The sequence below is a fragment of the Crotalus tigris genome, unplaced genomic scaffold (assembly GCF_016545835.1).
Source record: "Crotalus tigris isolate CLP2741 ecotype Arizona unplaced genomic scaffold, ASM1654583v1 scf7180000024302.2721777, whole genome shotgun sequence".
In the NCBI taxonomy this organism is placed as follows: Eukaryota; Metazoa; Chordata; class Lepidosauria; order Squamata; family Viperidae; genus Crotalus; species Crotalus tigris.
The window spans coordinates 1401379-1417031 of record NW_024100474.1 but is presented as its reverse complement, the minus strand read 5'-3'; the positions used below and the strand labels follow the sequence as shown (position 1 = coordinate 1417031).

The 15653-nt window shown below is 45.7% G+C and overlaps 1 protein-coding gene across 5 annotated transcripts in view; it reads left to right on the top strand.

The window, feature by feature from the left end:
• SRF (serum response factor) overlaps positions 1 to 15653 on the top strand; it is a 92854-nt gene that overhangs the window by 35665 nt on the left and 41536 nt on the right. For all 5 annotated transcript variants that reach the window (XM_039324592.1, XM_039324591.1, XM_039324589.1 and 2 more), the window contains one exon: positions 12517 to 12783. In XM_039324592.1, coding sequence (XP_039180526.1) covers positions 12517 to 12783 — 267 coding nt within the window. The remainder of the gene's footprint in view (positions 1 to 12516; positions 12784 to 15653) is intronic.

Genomic DNA, 15653 nt, shown 5'->3' with positions numbered 1-15653 from the left:
CTAATCACTCCTGGGAAATACAGGCCAGCTAGTTGACAATGAAGTGTCCATTAAACATTAACAGTTGATAATTCTTCAGCTTGCCTTTCTGCTCTTCTGTCTACCCAAGAAAAAGAGAAGTACAGTTCAGTAGGAGAGCACATAGATTGCATATAGAAGATCCATCTTCTATTCCAGATGGCTCTGTGCTGAAATTCCTAGATTGTGGTTATTGGTCTGAATAGCAAAGCTGTGCTGGATGGACCGCTAATTTGACCTATATAGGATATCATCCACTGTATGTTGTATGTCATCATGCACTGGAAACAGTCTGATGCCTACTTTCCCACGTTTTTTGGCCCACAAGGCCGGAGCAAGATCGTTAACTTCCAAGATGATAAAGCTATAGATGCATTTACCCTTGAAAACTAAAACAGAATTATATTCCCAGTAGAGATTCAAAGAAGTAAAAGCATAAGGTAAAGCAAAGATAGTCATTTATGTCATGGAATTAATTTTAGAACTGTGTTGTCTTGAGGTGGGCCTTAAATGCTGGAACTCCTGGCCTCCAATTGACCATGCAAAATCTCCTGATTACAAAAGCCAGTCTAGGTATCCCTGAATGAACCATCCCATCCAAGGTGCAGCCAAGTACTGCTTTCCACATAGAGACTGGCTAAGTGGTTGGACCTCTCCTTCAACTTGTGTATTTCTGAAAACAACATTGGCAGTAGTGGAATATGCTTTTTCTCCAGCACTGGAGATGGATAATCCACGCAGTGGGTTGAGACTGTATTCCTGGCCAATCAGATCAGTCAGCCAAAGTTGCCACGCCTGTCCTGGACCATCATTCCCCAGTCTTGACTGATCTGGCCACACAGACAGACGTACAACTTTGGCTCCTGGGCAGGTATAGTTCCTTTCCATTGGGGGGATTTTTTTCTAGTAGCTGAAATTGCTTAGTTTAAAAGTTAATTAGAAATAATTTAATTCAATTTAATTGATTACTCTAAAATTCCCTTGCTAAATTGTAAGACTCAGGAAGTCAGATTCCCTACAGGGGAAACCACCCTCACTTAAAAGGGGGAATTCCCTAACTCCCCTCCCTCACCCAAACCCCAACCACCTTCCCACAGCCGGAGCAGCCGGCAGCCGTCTTAAACAAACGGGGAGGCTCGGGCAACCTCTCGCATTTAAAAAAAAAAAAAAAGACAGAAAGGCAAGCAATTAGCGAGGGAAGCGGAGGACAAAGGGGACGCATGCTGGGAGGGAGATTGATTACGGGAACAGCTGGCGAGCGAAGGAGCAGTTTCTTTCACTCACCAGGCTGCTCAGGGTCTTTTAAACGAGGCGCCATTGTCTGAGCAGCTGGGAGCACGCGCGGCTCTTTGTTACAACCGCACGTGGCACCAGCAGCCTTTTTAGCACAGGCGCAGTAGTCTCCTGCTTCTTTAACACATGCGCAGTAGTCTCCTGGCAGCAGCGGCCATATTTTGTGCAAGCAGGGGATCCAAGGCTCCCTGAGAAGCCTAGGTCCAGCCGCTGGAGTAAATGAATAGGCAAACAGTACTAGGGTACTAGAGCATCTATTATTCATTTAGAGACATTCAAATCAGACACATAGCTGCTTGTTCCAGGACTTGGTGTCTACAATCCAAAGTAAATAAGAACCTTTCATAACTAACTGTGTTTAGTTGCCTTTGGCTCCTTCCGGACTTCGGGTCCCCCATTAGTGGCCCGTACGCTTCTGGATTTAGTGGTGGGTTCCAGGCATCCCCAGTCGCGTGCCTGTCCTTACCCACCATAGTCAAGCCGGGTTCCAGGCATTCCCATTAGCGTGCCTGTTCTTATCCGTGCACAGTGACTAACTCTGACAATTTTGCAGAGTCTGCTCCTGAGTTCCAGACGCCCCCAGTAGTGCACCTGTCCTTACTCAAAGTTGGAGCTCTCCTACTACCTGGGTCCCCCCTATCGCGGCCCGGCGTTAGTGGAGAATGGAGGAAGCAATCATTCCCTCCACTGGAGCCCTGCCTTCATCCTCTGGAGCACCCGCTTCAGAGGATTCGGAATCCTCTGCAGCTCCTAGAAAGGCTGCAAGGAAGTCATCAAAGAAGGCTGACAAACAGGCAATCAGAAGACACCAAGCCCTAGAAAAGGAGTTCAACAGAGCCCAGAAAAGGGCCAGAATTGAAAATAGGCAGAATGGGGGGATAGGTCCCGATCTACCGCTGGGTCTCCCTACATCCCCACGGGGCGTTTGGTCATTAGGGAACTCATCACAGTCCCAAACAGAGGGCGGGATAGGCGAGTTCTCATCGCTCTCCCAATCCCCCTCCCCACGGAGGTTACAGGAAACCCCGAGGACCATGCTAACCACAGCACCTCCAGGGTCGCAGGCAATGGTTACTCCTCCTGCATTGGCGGGGGATCTGCTAACTACCCTAATAGCACAGGCAGTGGACCGTGCATTTGAGGCCAGGGCTCAAACTTCCAAAGCCAAGCCTCTAGGACTTAGAACGAGGCATCGGGAGGAAACGGAGGACCATCAGGACCTCTCCTCCTTCTCAGACTCGTCGGTCTCAGAGGAAGCTTACCTGGACCAGCCAGGTACGTCTCAAGGGATTCAAATGTCTGAGGAAGAGGAGGACACCTCACCTCAAGGGCCGTCCTTCAGCGGCCTGTTTAACCCTTCTCTTTTTGTTACCATTCTGTGCAAGGCTGAGGCCACAGCCCATCTGGGGCATGGGACACCAGCGGAGCCTGTCACAGTTGACACGGAGGCTGAGCCAACGTTCACTGAAAAGGTAACCACTCAATACCGCATACCATGCCCGACCATGTTCCTAAACACAATAAGGAAACAGTGGGCAGCGCCAACCTCCCTACCGCTTCCTAGCAATGTGGAGAGGAAGCTATTTAACGTAGCAAGGGAGCTAGAGGGAACATTGGAGGTGCCGGTGGTGGACGAACCCATAGGTCCCTTGATATCAGACGCGGCCATATCAGGAGATTTTGCTGAGGCTCTTAAAGCCGAGGATCGAAAGAGTGAGTCCAACTACAGGAGAACGCACCAGGCAATAGCTTGGGCTACCAGGGCGACTACCTCCGCGTCCTTTTTCACCAGAGCCACACTCTGTTGGCTCCGTGAGTTACAGGGCCGGGTTCCCATGGAGGACGTACGCACTCACCAGGAACTCAGCAAAATGGTAGCGGCCACGGAATATGCGTCGGACGCGACACTTTTGGCGACCAGGTTTTCAGCCAAGGCAATGGCAGCAAACAACACGAGCAGGCGCCTCCTCTGGCTAAAGAACTGGCAGGCGGATACCAAATCCAAGTGGAAATTGGCTTTGGCTCCGTACCAAGGGGCAAAGCTGTTTGGTGAGGCACTAACGCCATACCTGACAGAGAACAAGGACAAGCGCAAGGTCCTTAAATGCTTAAAAGGCAGGACAAGAGACCCGGCTCCTGGGAAAGGAAACAATCCTTTCGTACGGAAACCAGGGTCAACTACTTCCAAAATTCCCAACCCTTCCAAGCTAGACAGGATAGGGAAAGACAGGGGGACAGACAGAACACAAGAAATAGGCAAACACAGGGAAGACGGCCCTTTTGGGGGAACAACCGCCCCTTCCGCCGTACCAGATGACTCCCACCCAGACCTTCTCATAGGGGGCAGACTAGCAGGGTTTGCTCCCCAGTGGGAAGAGACCACCACGGACGTATGGGTCAGGAACACCATACGTCACGGTCTATCTCTAGAATTTCTCTCAAAGTCCCCGAACCGCTTCCGCCCATGCCCCTGTCCCACGAACCCAACAAAGAGAAGGCTCATGAACGAGGCCGTTCAGCACCTTCTAAACATACGGGCCGTAGAACCAGTTCCTATGAACCAGAGAGACCAGGGGTTTTATTCTATCCTCTTCGTGGTCCCAAAACCCTCGGGGGGTTGGAGAGCCATTCTGGATCTAAAAAGGCTAAATTTCTACATAAAATACCGCAAATTCAAAATGCAGACACTACGCTCCATCCTTGGAAGCGTAAGGAAAGGGGATTTTCTGGCATCGATCGACCTCACGCAGGCATACTTGCACATCCCTATCTCTCTGGCTCACCGCCGCTTTCTACGGTTCGCCTATAGGGGGCACCATTTTCAATACAGGGCACTTCCATTCGGCCTGTCATCAGCGCCCAGGGTGTTCACCAAGATTCTGGCGGTTCTGGCAGCACGCCTAAGAAACGTCCCGATCAGAGTCCAGTGCTACCTGGACGATATTCTAATCCAGTCATCGTCCGCCCAGCAATCTCAAGCGGACCTAAAGTTAGTGCTAAAGCTGCTGCAGGACCACGGCTTCTCGGTGAACTTTCCAAAGAGCCACCTAACCCCAACTACGAGAATACTCCATCTGGGAGCGGTCATAGACACACAGGAGTGCAAGGTGTACCTATCACAGGAACGCCTCAGCAGCATAAGGAAAGCCGTAAAACTGGTAAGCCGCGGTCAGTCAGTGACGCTGGTCTGCCTCTCCCAGCTGCTAGGGAAGATGATATCGACCATAGCAATAGTTCCTTGGGCAAGGCTGCACTCAAGAGAACTGCAGTGGTTCATGCTCCCGTTTCAGAGACAGCAAATCAGTGCATCCCGGAAGAGGGTAGGCATACCTCTGAGAGTACGACACTCCCTCAGGTGGTGGCTATCTCCAGCTCTCCTCAGGGGGTCCCCCTTCAGGGAACCAGACAGAGTAGTAGACACAACAGATGCGAGTCTATTTGGCTGGGGAGCCCACTTGGGGACCAAGTGGACACAGGGCCGCTGGTCAGCGGTGGATCTCCGACACAACATAAACTGGCTCGAGCTGCGGGCTATCCACCTAGCGTTAAGGCATTTCCACAGCAGCATAAAAAGCAGGCACGTACTGTTCCTGACGGACAACGTGACAGCCAAGGCCCACATAAACTGTCAGGGGGGCACACACTCTCGCTCGCTCTCGGCCGAGGCCCTCCTACTGGGGGCCTGGGCGGAACAAAATCTGGCCTCCATAAAGGCCGACCACATATCGGGGGAGGCAAACATCCAAGCAGATCTGTTGAGCAGATCAACAATAGATCACTCGGAGTGGCAACTACACCCAAAGATCTTCAGGGAGATCTGTCACCGCTTCGGGCTTCCCCAGGTGGACCTTTTTGCTTCTCCTTCCAATGCCCACCTAACTCGCTTCTTCTCCCGATTCCCATCCAGGGGAGCAGAGCAGACGGACGCGTTACGGAGCCCATGGCCAAGGGGACTCCTGTACGCGTTTCCACCCTTACCTCTCCTTCCGGCGGTAGTACGCAAGATTCTGCGGGAAAGAGCCAGGGTAATCCTTGTGGCCCCTTATTGGCCAAGGAGACCTTGGTTCGCAGACCTGAGGAGTCTCTCCCGCACGAATCCATGGCGGATTCCTCCGGAGAGGATCTCCCTCAAACGGGGAGATCTCCCACCCAGAGCCACAATGGCTACAACTAGCCGTCTGGCTCTTGAACGGTCAATTTTAGTCAAGGGGGCTTGCTCACAGGGGGTAATTAGGGTCATACAGGCATCAAGACACCCCTCCACGAACCGTATCTACGAGGCCACGTGGAGAAGCTTCCAATCATGGTGCTCTGAACAGGAATTGTTATTCGAAGGGATCACAGTTCCCAAGATCCTAGAATTTTTACTAGATGGCCTAGAGAGGGACCTCTCGCCAAACACGCTGCGCAGGCAAATCGCCGCCCTCTCAACTATATTTTCTGCCAGCCCCGGTGAATCCTTGGGCAAGCATCCCTTAATGCGATCCTTTCTCAAGGGGGCTGCGAATATCAGACCGCCAACCGTGCACAGGTATCCATCGTGGGAACTACCACGAGTACTACAAGCTCTTACCAGAGCGCCCTTCGAACCACTCAAAACATGTGACATTCGCTACCTGACCCATAAGGTAGCATTCTTAGTAGCTATCACGTCAGCTCGACGGATATCCGAGTTAGCTTCTCTCTCAACGAGGAAGGACCTGTGTCACTTTCACAGGGACAGGGTAGTCCTAAGAATAGACCCTTCCTTCATTCCAAAGGTCAACTCCTTTTTTCACAGATCACAGGAAATAGTCCTACCAGACTTCTGTCCAAACCCAGCTCATCCCCTGGAGCAACAATGGCACACCTTGGACGTACGAAGGGCACTAAGACATTACATTTCGCGCACAGTGGAATTCCGATGCTCGGAAGCGCTTTTCCTATCCTTCCACCCCGCTACTAGGGGCCGGAAGGTCTCGTCCTCTACCATCGGTAGGTGGATTAGGGCATGCATCACTGGGGCATACCAGGCGGAGTCCTTGCAAGTCCCCAAGCATATCACGGCCCACTCCACGAGGAGTGCTGCCACCTCAGCAGCATGGGCCATGCAGGCTTCTATTGAAGAGGTATGCAGGGCAGCCACTTGGGCCTCACCCTCTCCATTCATTCGCCATTACAAAATCGACAAGTACTCTTCTGCAGAGGCCTCCTTCGGTAGGAGGGTTCTCCAGCAGGTTCTAGACCAAAGTTACACACGGGACCAGTCTATTCCCCAATCCAAGGGACAATAGGCTTTGGTACGTCCCACTGTGTGGATTATCCATCTCCAGTGCTGGAGAAGGGGCATTGACTTACCTGAACGCCTTTTCTCAGCACGGAGATGGATAATCTACACCCACCCTTATAGACTAGGATAATAGGGTATATTTAGTTGAGCCAAAACATCTTACTGTCAGTCAATGGCTGCGCTCGTGTCAAGACTGGGGAATCATGGTCCAGGACAGGCGTGGCAATTTTGGCTGACTGATCTGATTGGCCAGGAATACAGTCTCAACCCACTGCGTGGATTATCCATCTCCGTGCTGAGAAAAGGCGTTCAGGTAAGTCAACGCCCCTTAATAATAATAATAGTAGTAAAGTTGGAAGGGACCTTGGAGGTCATCTAGTCCAACCCCCTGCTCGGGCAGGAAACCCTACACTATTTCGGACAAGTGGCTGTCCAGTCTCTTCTTAAAAACTTCCAGTGTTGGAGCATTTACTGCTTCTGGAGGCAAGCTGTTCCACTGATTAATTGTTCTAACTGTCAGGAAGTTTCTCCTTAGTTCTAGGTTGCTTCTCTCCTTGATTAGTTTCCACCCGTTGCTTCTTGTCCTGCCTTCAGGTGCTTTGGAAAATAGCTTAATTCCCTCTTCTTTATGGCAGCCCCTGAGATATTGGAATACTGCTATCATGTCCCCCCTTGTCCTTCTCTTCGTTAAACTAGACATACCCAATTCTAGCAACCGTTCCTTATATGTTTTAGCCTCCAGTCCCCTAATCATCTTTGTTGCTCTTCTCTGTACTCTTTCTAGAGTCTCAACATCTTTTTTACATCGTGGTGACCAAAACTGGATGCAGTATTCCAAGTGTGGCCTTACCAAGGCATTGAAGAGTGGTATTAATACTTCACGTGATCTTGATTCTATCCCTCTGTTAATGCAGCCTAGCACTGTGTTGGCCTTTTTGGCAGCTGCAGCACACTGCTGGCTCATATTTAAGTGATTGTCTACTAGGACTCCGAGGTCCCTCTCACAGTTACTACTATTGAGCATGGTGCCACCTATGCTGTACTTGTGCATTTGGTTTTTCTTGCCTAAATGTAGAACCTTGCTTTTTTCACCATTGAATTTCATTTTGTTAGTTAGTGCCCAGTGTTCAAGTCTGTCCAGATCCTTCTGTATCTGAAGCCTGTCTTCTGGAGTGTTGGCTATTCCTGCCAGCTTGGTGTCGTCTGCAAATTTGATGAGTTCCCCATCTATCCCTTCATCCAAGTCATTGATGAAGATGTTGAAGAGTACTGGGCCCAGAACAGAGCCCTGGGGCACCCCACTACACACTTCCCTCCATATAGATGCAGTTCCATTGAGGACCACTCGCTGAGTACGGCCGGTCAGCCAGCTACGGATCCATCTGGTGGTGGTTCTGTCTACCCCACATTTTTCTATCTTGTCAAGTAGTAGGTTGTGATCTACTTTATCAAATGCCTTACTGAAGTCCAAGTAAATTATGTCCACAGCATTCCTCTGATCCACTAATTTTGTCACTTGGTCAAAGAATGCAATAAGATTTGTCTGGCATGATCTATTTTTGACAAACCCATGTTGGCTTTTAGTAATGACTTTGTTTGCCTCTAGGTGTTCGTTGATTCGTTGTTTGATTATCTTTTCCAGGATCTTCCCAGGTATTGAGGTCAGGCTGATAGGTCTGTAATTTCCTGGATCCATTTTTTTTCCTTTTTTGAGGATGGGAACTACATCAGCTCTTTTCCAGTCCTCTGGTAGTTCCCCTGTGTTCCAGGATCTTTGAAAAATATAGTTCAGTGGCTCCGATATCACATCTGCCAGTTCCTTGAGAACTCTGGGGTGTAATCCATCTGGTCCTGGCGATTTGAACTCATCTAGGCTGGACAGGTGCTCCCTAACCATTTTCTTGCCTATCTTAACTTGTGTTTCTGTTTTGTTTTTTATGGCACTATTTTTGATAGGTTGGTCTGTTTTTTCCCTTTGTGTAAAGACAGATGCAAAACACGAGTTAAATAGTTCTGCTTTCTCCCTGTTGTTGTCACCTTCTTGCCACTTCCACCCACTAATGGACCAATCGTTTCCTTCACTTTTTTCTTGTTTTTTACATGTTGAAAGAAGCTTTTTTTGTTATTTTTGACTTTGGTCGCAAGCCTTAGTTCATTTTGAGCCTTGGCTTTCTTCACTTCATCTTTGCAGGCTCGGGCTATTTGCTGATATTCTGACTTAGTTATGTTCCCCTCTTTCCACTTTCTATACTTGTCCTTTTTATCTTTCAATTTGTCAGAGAGTTCTTTATGCAGCCATGCTGGTTTCTTTTGAGAGCTGTTGTTTTTCCTCTTTGTTGGTATTGTGCTAGACTGTGCTTTTATTATCTCATTTTTCAAAATTTCCCAAGCTTCTTGAGTTGTTTTCCCCTTGAGGATTCTCATCCATGGAATCCTTCCCAAGCCCTCTCTAAGTTTATTGAAATTAGCTCTCTTGAAGTCCAAGACTCTAGTTTGACTGTGTTCTATTGGTTGTGCTTCTATAATGTTGAATTCTAATATTGCATGATCACTTCCTCCCAGGGTTCCTATGGCTTCAACACCGTCTATCATTTCATCTCTGTTAGTGAGAATTAGATCCAAAATGGCTAATCCCCTAGTTCCCTTCTCTACTTTTTGGGAGACAAAGTTGTCTGCTAGGTTTGCCAGGAACCTGTTTGATCTTCCACTTGGTGCGGAGTTTGTCTCCCAGTTGATGTCAGGGTAGTTAAAGTCCCCCATTACTATTGTGATGTGCTTCCTACATACCTTAGTTAGCTGACTAGGCAAAAAGTTCATCTATTTCCTCTGTTTGGTTGGGTGGTCTGTAGTATACACCTATGGCAATGTCATTTCCCCCCCCCTTTTATATTGACCCAAATGCATTCAAGATAGTTTTTATCATTGTTGTACTCTATTTCTGTGGAGATGTAGTTATTTCTTATATAGAGAGCAACTCCACCTCCTCTTTTATTTGGTCTGTTTCTTTTAAATAATTTAAATCCCTCTAGCTGTGTGTTCCATGTGTGAGTTTCACCCCACCATGTTTCCGTAATGGCAACAATATCGTATCTGCCCTCATTAACCTGAATTTCTAGTTCACTCTGTTTGCTGTTCATACTCTGTGCATTGGTGTAAAAACATTTGAGTCCTTTGTGGGTGGCCCTGTGTTTCCTTTCTACATAACCTGTGTGGTGCCTGAGTTCCCCTATTGTCTTACCACCTATTTGGTTAGTGCACTTTATGTGGCACTCGCTATTAGAGGCTTCATTTTGATTGATAGCAAGGTTGGTATTCTTGTCCACACACACATCTATGCTACATGCACTGATAGCCCTATAGTTTTTAAATTGCCGGGGACAGGGTTGTTCCGTATCAATTAACTCCCTGTCCCCGCTGTTTAGTTTAAATTTCCCTCCAGAAAATCTGTGAATTTATAGCCGAGTAACTCAGTCCCTTTTTTTGATGGATGCAAACCATCTCTTTTGTACATCTTTTGATTGGACCAGCTACTGACATCGTGACTAATATATCCAAAGCCTTCCCCTTTACACCACTCCTTTAGCCACATATTGAATTGTGCTATGCGCTGGCCTTTTCCGTTTTGCTCCTTCTCACCACTGGAGCTTGGCTTTTGAGCATCAGATGTAATAGGTGCTTCATCATGTGGTTCTTGCCTCATGTGAAACCAATACACAGATTTACGGGCCTGGCGTCCAATTAGCTTTGTATTTTGAAGAACTATTTGGAGAAGAACAAGACTTGAAGAAATTGGCAAAATGGGTTAGTAGAGATGAGGACGTAGCGAACATGGTAGATAAAGAGTGAACACAACATTGCCAGGTGGCTGATACATTGCACAATATGTGGAAGAATTGGAAAGATAGAATTATTTACACATGCGTTACCAAAATGAAATGTTTGGGACTTGGAGGCTACCCATTTAACTTGCATGTTTTAGCTTAGAACCTTTTTCATCTTTATTCTATGTCCTCTGTCATCCTACCTCAAGTAACTTTTTTTGTCAGATTGCCTGTTTGCTACTCTTGTCTTCAATATGGCATACACTTTATTTTTAATATTTTCATTTTTACTGTCCCATTTCCAAGAAAGCATCTCTATCCTGACTGTTCATCCTGGAATTAAAAAGTGGAGCAAAGTTTGCTATAATCAAGCATATCTTTCCCAGGTTATGCAGTTGTATTAAATTCATATTATTGTCTTAGCTTGTTAATAGAAAGGGGGGGGAAGTTTTGTTTGGAAAAACAATAACTGGAAGGAACTAAGTTGGGAAATGAAATTATGGTCTACATAAACTTCAGAGGTAGATTTGTGGTTTGGTATGCTGGCCACTTGTTTTATTTCTATATGGTTAGTAGGTTAGTATTTTCTTCTCAAACACCAAATCTGATTTCAAGACTCAGAGTCAGTATTCTTTAAAAAAAAATTCAAAATGATAAACTTTAGATTACATTAAACTTTACATAAAGTTTTATCTGTAGTGCATTCTATTGGGCAGTTTTCTGAAATATAACTGTCACTATTTTACCTTTTTTACCGATAAGAAATCTTGTTATTTAACTCAATACATTTGTTAATGCACAAGCTTTTGAGACTTGTAGTTGACTTCATTGGCTGTGTGATCTGGAGGCCTCAGGCTAGAAAGGCTACATTTCAGGCTTCGCATACCAACTGTGCGTTATGGTATCTGTAATGAACGAAGAAGGAACCAAGCAAAATTAACACACCATATGAACTATGCCATTATATACTGGTAGTCCCCAACTTACAGGTGTTTGTTTAAGGATGATTGAAAGGCATGACTGCCTTGGACAAAGTGCTTTACAACCCGTACTTGCACGTATAACTGTAGCATCACCTCCGAAGTCATGTGATTGCAGTTAAGAGTGCTTGGCAACTGGCTTGCATTTATGACTGGTTGCAGCATCTTGCGGTCACTTGATCACAATTTGCTAAATGACTGTGATTTGCTTAATGACTATGCTAAAAATCATTATAAAATCAAGTCCTGTCGCACGATGATTCAACTTATAACCATATTGACTTATGGCTGAAATTCTGATCCCAATTGTGGTTGTAAATCAAGGACTACCTATACATAAACCTAGAATTGTTGGAATGGCATTTTCTGATTGCAAATGGAAGGAACTATGCTTGTGAATGATACTACTGCAACTTTCTGCTCATAATTGCAGAATAGTGAGTATATAAGCAGTTGTATACCTCCTAAACCATAAGGTCTATCATTTTTTATTGTTTTCATGTCTCTGTTGCACCTCAAAGAGCTTGCTGTTTTAAATGAAAATAAGCCTCCTTGAGTCAAGGTAGCTACATGGAGATTTCCATATAATTTTCTTGGCAGTAAAACAGGAATGGTTTGTAGTCATCATTCTCCAGGTTGTTGCTTCTGTTTAACTTCCCAATCTAGTCTTTAGCCCTGCATTTTCTTTATATATGGTCTTTCATCCACATAGTAACTAGGTTTGACTCTGCTTAGGTTTCTGACATCCAGCCAAGGTCAACTAATGCTGCACCTAGCATAGCAATACAGTAGGAAAGCTGTAATTTATCCAGAATCACATGAATACTAGCAATAGATCCTCATATAGTCATTTAGTACTATTTTTTTAAGTATTGTGGAATGAAACTTAAGAGATGTCCATGTTGGTTAAAATCATGTATATTCTCAGCCATGGTTTGTTTTAACTGTGGCTTCTTGAATGTCAAACTGCATTATAGTTTACGTAATCCATAATCAACTCAAAAGGGTATCTCATGTCCTGTTGTGAGATGAATCTAGTTATACTTCCTCTTCTTACTAGTGACATTTTTCAGAATCTGTTCCTGACTGTGGGTTTTCTTCACTATCTTCTTTTTTTTTGTTGTTGTTACCTCAGGCCTATGAACTTTCCACCCTTACGGGTACTCAAGTGTTGCTACTTGTGGCCAGTGAGACAGGCCACGTCTACACTTTTGCTACACGGAAACTGCAGCCAATGATCACCAGCGAGACGGGGAAGGCACTGATCCAGACATGCTTGAATTCTCCTGACTCCCCTCCTCGGTCGGATCCAACCAGCGATCAGCGCATGAGTGCTACGGGCTTTGAGGAAACGGACCTTACGTATCAGGTGTCTGAGTCAGACAGCAGTGGAGAAACAAAGGTATCCTGAATTTTTACCTTATCTTGTCAGTCTTTGGAGAGAGAAAGAACTGCTAGCATTGTTGCCATCTGCATGTGTTTTAATGCAGTAAACCTATGTATTACCAGCTTAACTGCAAAGGCGAGACTGTTTCCTTCACTGCATTTTGCAGCAAGAGTACTGACATCTAGCAGGGTAAGAGTTAATTCCCATAACTTAACTTTATTTAGAAAGAAAAAAATGGGATGCTCTGGATCATGCAATAATTAGGAGCTATTAGGACTTGGATTCTGCTGTTGGGCTTTGATTTGGGGAGCAGCAGCACCCCCTGATCCCCAGCAATTCTCTCTGTGCACATGTTATCCAGCTTCAGTAAAGTTTGGCTGGGAGAAAGGCTGAAGCTGACTGAGAGTGCTTTGATTGCTCAGACTTAGCTAGTGTTACTTCTCCTGGGAGGCTCTTCTCCCTTCCCCCACCACCTTCCCTGGGACCAGAGTAGATGTGCTGGATATCTGCCGATGTGAGATGGAAACAGCCTGTGTCTTGCCTTCCTCTAATGGCAGCAGGCGCTGGGTGGCTGAGCTGGGCAGAATGTGGCAGGTGCTCTTTGCTTTCCTGCTAGGACCGCCTGGAGCAGCTCTGATTTTTGGCTATCTCTGCCTGGGCGTCTCTGTGCTCCTGGCTCATTGATAAAAATTGGATTCTGCCTCCATGGCCATATAAGGCCTGGTTTCCTTCCCTGGAGTCCCTGTCTGGGCCCCTCACATTCCTTATAAGCTGCAGCTGTCTCTTGCTTGGTGCTGTTTTGGAAGGGGGCAGGGAGGACAGAGGGAATTGAAACACTTGGCTGAACAGACTATTCCTTCTTTCTCTTGGAGTATCCAGCCAAATACTCAGCTAACTTAACTCTTTACTTTCTTCACAGCAGCTGGAGCATTAGTAGAGAAGTGGGGGACCCAGGGGACTTTGTGTACGTGGTTGTGTGTGTGAGGGAGAGAGAGAGAGAGGGAGACAATACCTGCCTGTCTTGGCAGGAGAGAGCAGTTGTTTTGTTATCTCCCAAGATGGACAAAAGTTGTAAGTGTTTTTCTTAAATACCAGCCTTAAAACATCAGGTGTCTTCATACTGGTTAAATTAGCTCTGTAAATCTTTGTCACAAAGTTGTTTGCTAACTCAAAGATGATCTACCCCAGGGGTGTCAAACTTGCAAAGTCACATGACATGTCACATGGGGTGGGTGCAGTTTCGGCATGATGCATCTGGCTGGAGGCCGGCAGTTTGACATCCCTGATCTAGCCCAAGCCTATTAATGCCAACATTCATGTTATCTCACTTTGCAGGCTAAAGAGGCAGCCTTTTGCCTGATCTCACATGATGAATTCTGTGTTCTTTGCTATTGCTTCTGAGTTTGAGCCTCTTTCCCAGTCTTTATTGCTGTTGCCAGCACAGCTCTCTATGTACAGGCCACTCTCATGGCCAACTATCTGACTGTTAGCAGAGGAACCTAGTCTGGAACCCAGGAACTTCAGAATGCTTTGCCCCAAGCCACCCTCCTTCTCTTCAAACCTTAAAATCTTTTCTTATTCTCGGCAAGCATGTAGGCAGGTGATAGGAAATGAAACTTTTGTAATAGCTTTTTCAGATCCCACACAGCTGTCTGCCTTAGCTTGAAACAGTCGGCAGTTGTATTAAGCAAATTATTCCTCTAAAAACCAGCCCTATATTGTCTCTTTTGACTGTTCAGGGGAGACCCCTATGTTGAGTAAACATAAACTTCATTTTTAGGCTTCTCCAACTGGACATCGTATAATGTCTTACACACTTTTTTAAGTATGGAGAATACAGGTATGAATAATTACTGCAGATTATTTTTTTAGGGGTGATTTTGCTATTGGTGCATTATTTGCAGGGGGGTTAGCAGCAACATAATTCTTCTGTTTGTCCTTGAAGCACAGCATTAAAGTCCCCTTCCCCAATATCCCAATTCTCTCTATGTTTATTCAAAGCCCAAACCAGCATTTTAGAAAATGGATACCTACCTGCCTGCCTACCTACCTACCTACCTACTTTGATGTGTTGCCAAATTTGCATATTTAAGATTTTTTTCTTTCCCATCTCCATATTGTAATACTACAGCTTGAACTCTTTCAGCCTCTGTGTCAGATCAACACAGTTTTGGAGCAGACACGATAGGTCCAAAAATCTATTTTCCTCCTGGTCTATGACACTTTTTAAACAGAGTTTTTAGGTTCTTATAAGTTAGAACCTATAACTTTAGACTTACATTTAATATGTTTTTAATTGATACTCTACTATGAACATGAGAGATGAGAAGAAACAACTTGCAGACATTATTCATAGGTTCCATCCCTTTTCACCCTCATCAGCCATGATTTGGGGACGAAGGTGGGGGTAAAGAGTCAATTTGTAGAAGCATCAAACAGGCCATGCCTTCTGAGGAAGGAGCAATCTAGGATTAGCAAAGAAAATTTGTAAAAAGATGATGTGTGTTACTTGCAATATGTCTGGATGGTGCATAACTCCCTTTGGAGATAATGGGCTATTAGAAATATAGATGTAATACCCTTAGACTTAAACCGGAATGAGGAATATTCATGTTCCTTCTAAGAATAGGTGATAAGATTTTATCTTAGCTTACGTCATTATGGGGCTAGCCTCTCTCTCCAGAATCAACTAGTTGGGCAAGTGTGTATCACTTGCCTTGGAAACACTTTTCAACTGAGAATATTCTGGCACACAAAACAGCATAGGAACAAAAGTTCGCAATTTGACAACAGGCAGTGCCTGCTACAGTATAGAAACTAAAGAGAGAAAGTAGAAAATGAAGGGGAAACTTGAAAACTAACTTGCAGGTTGATTGGATTGGGGG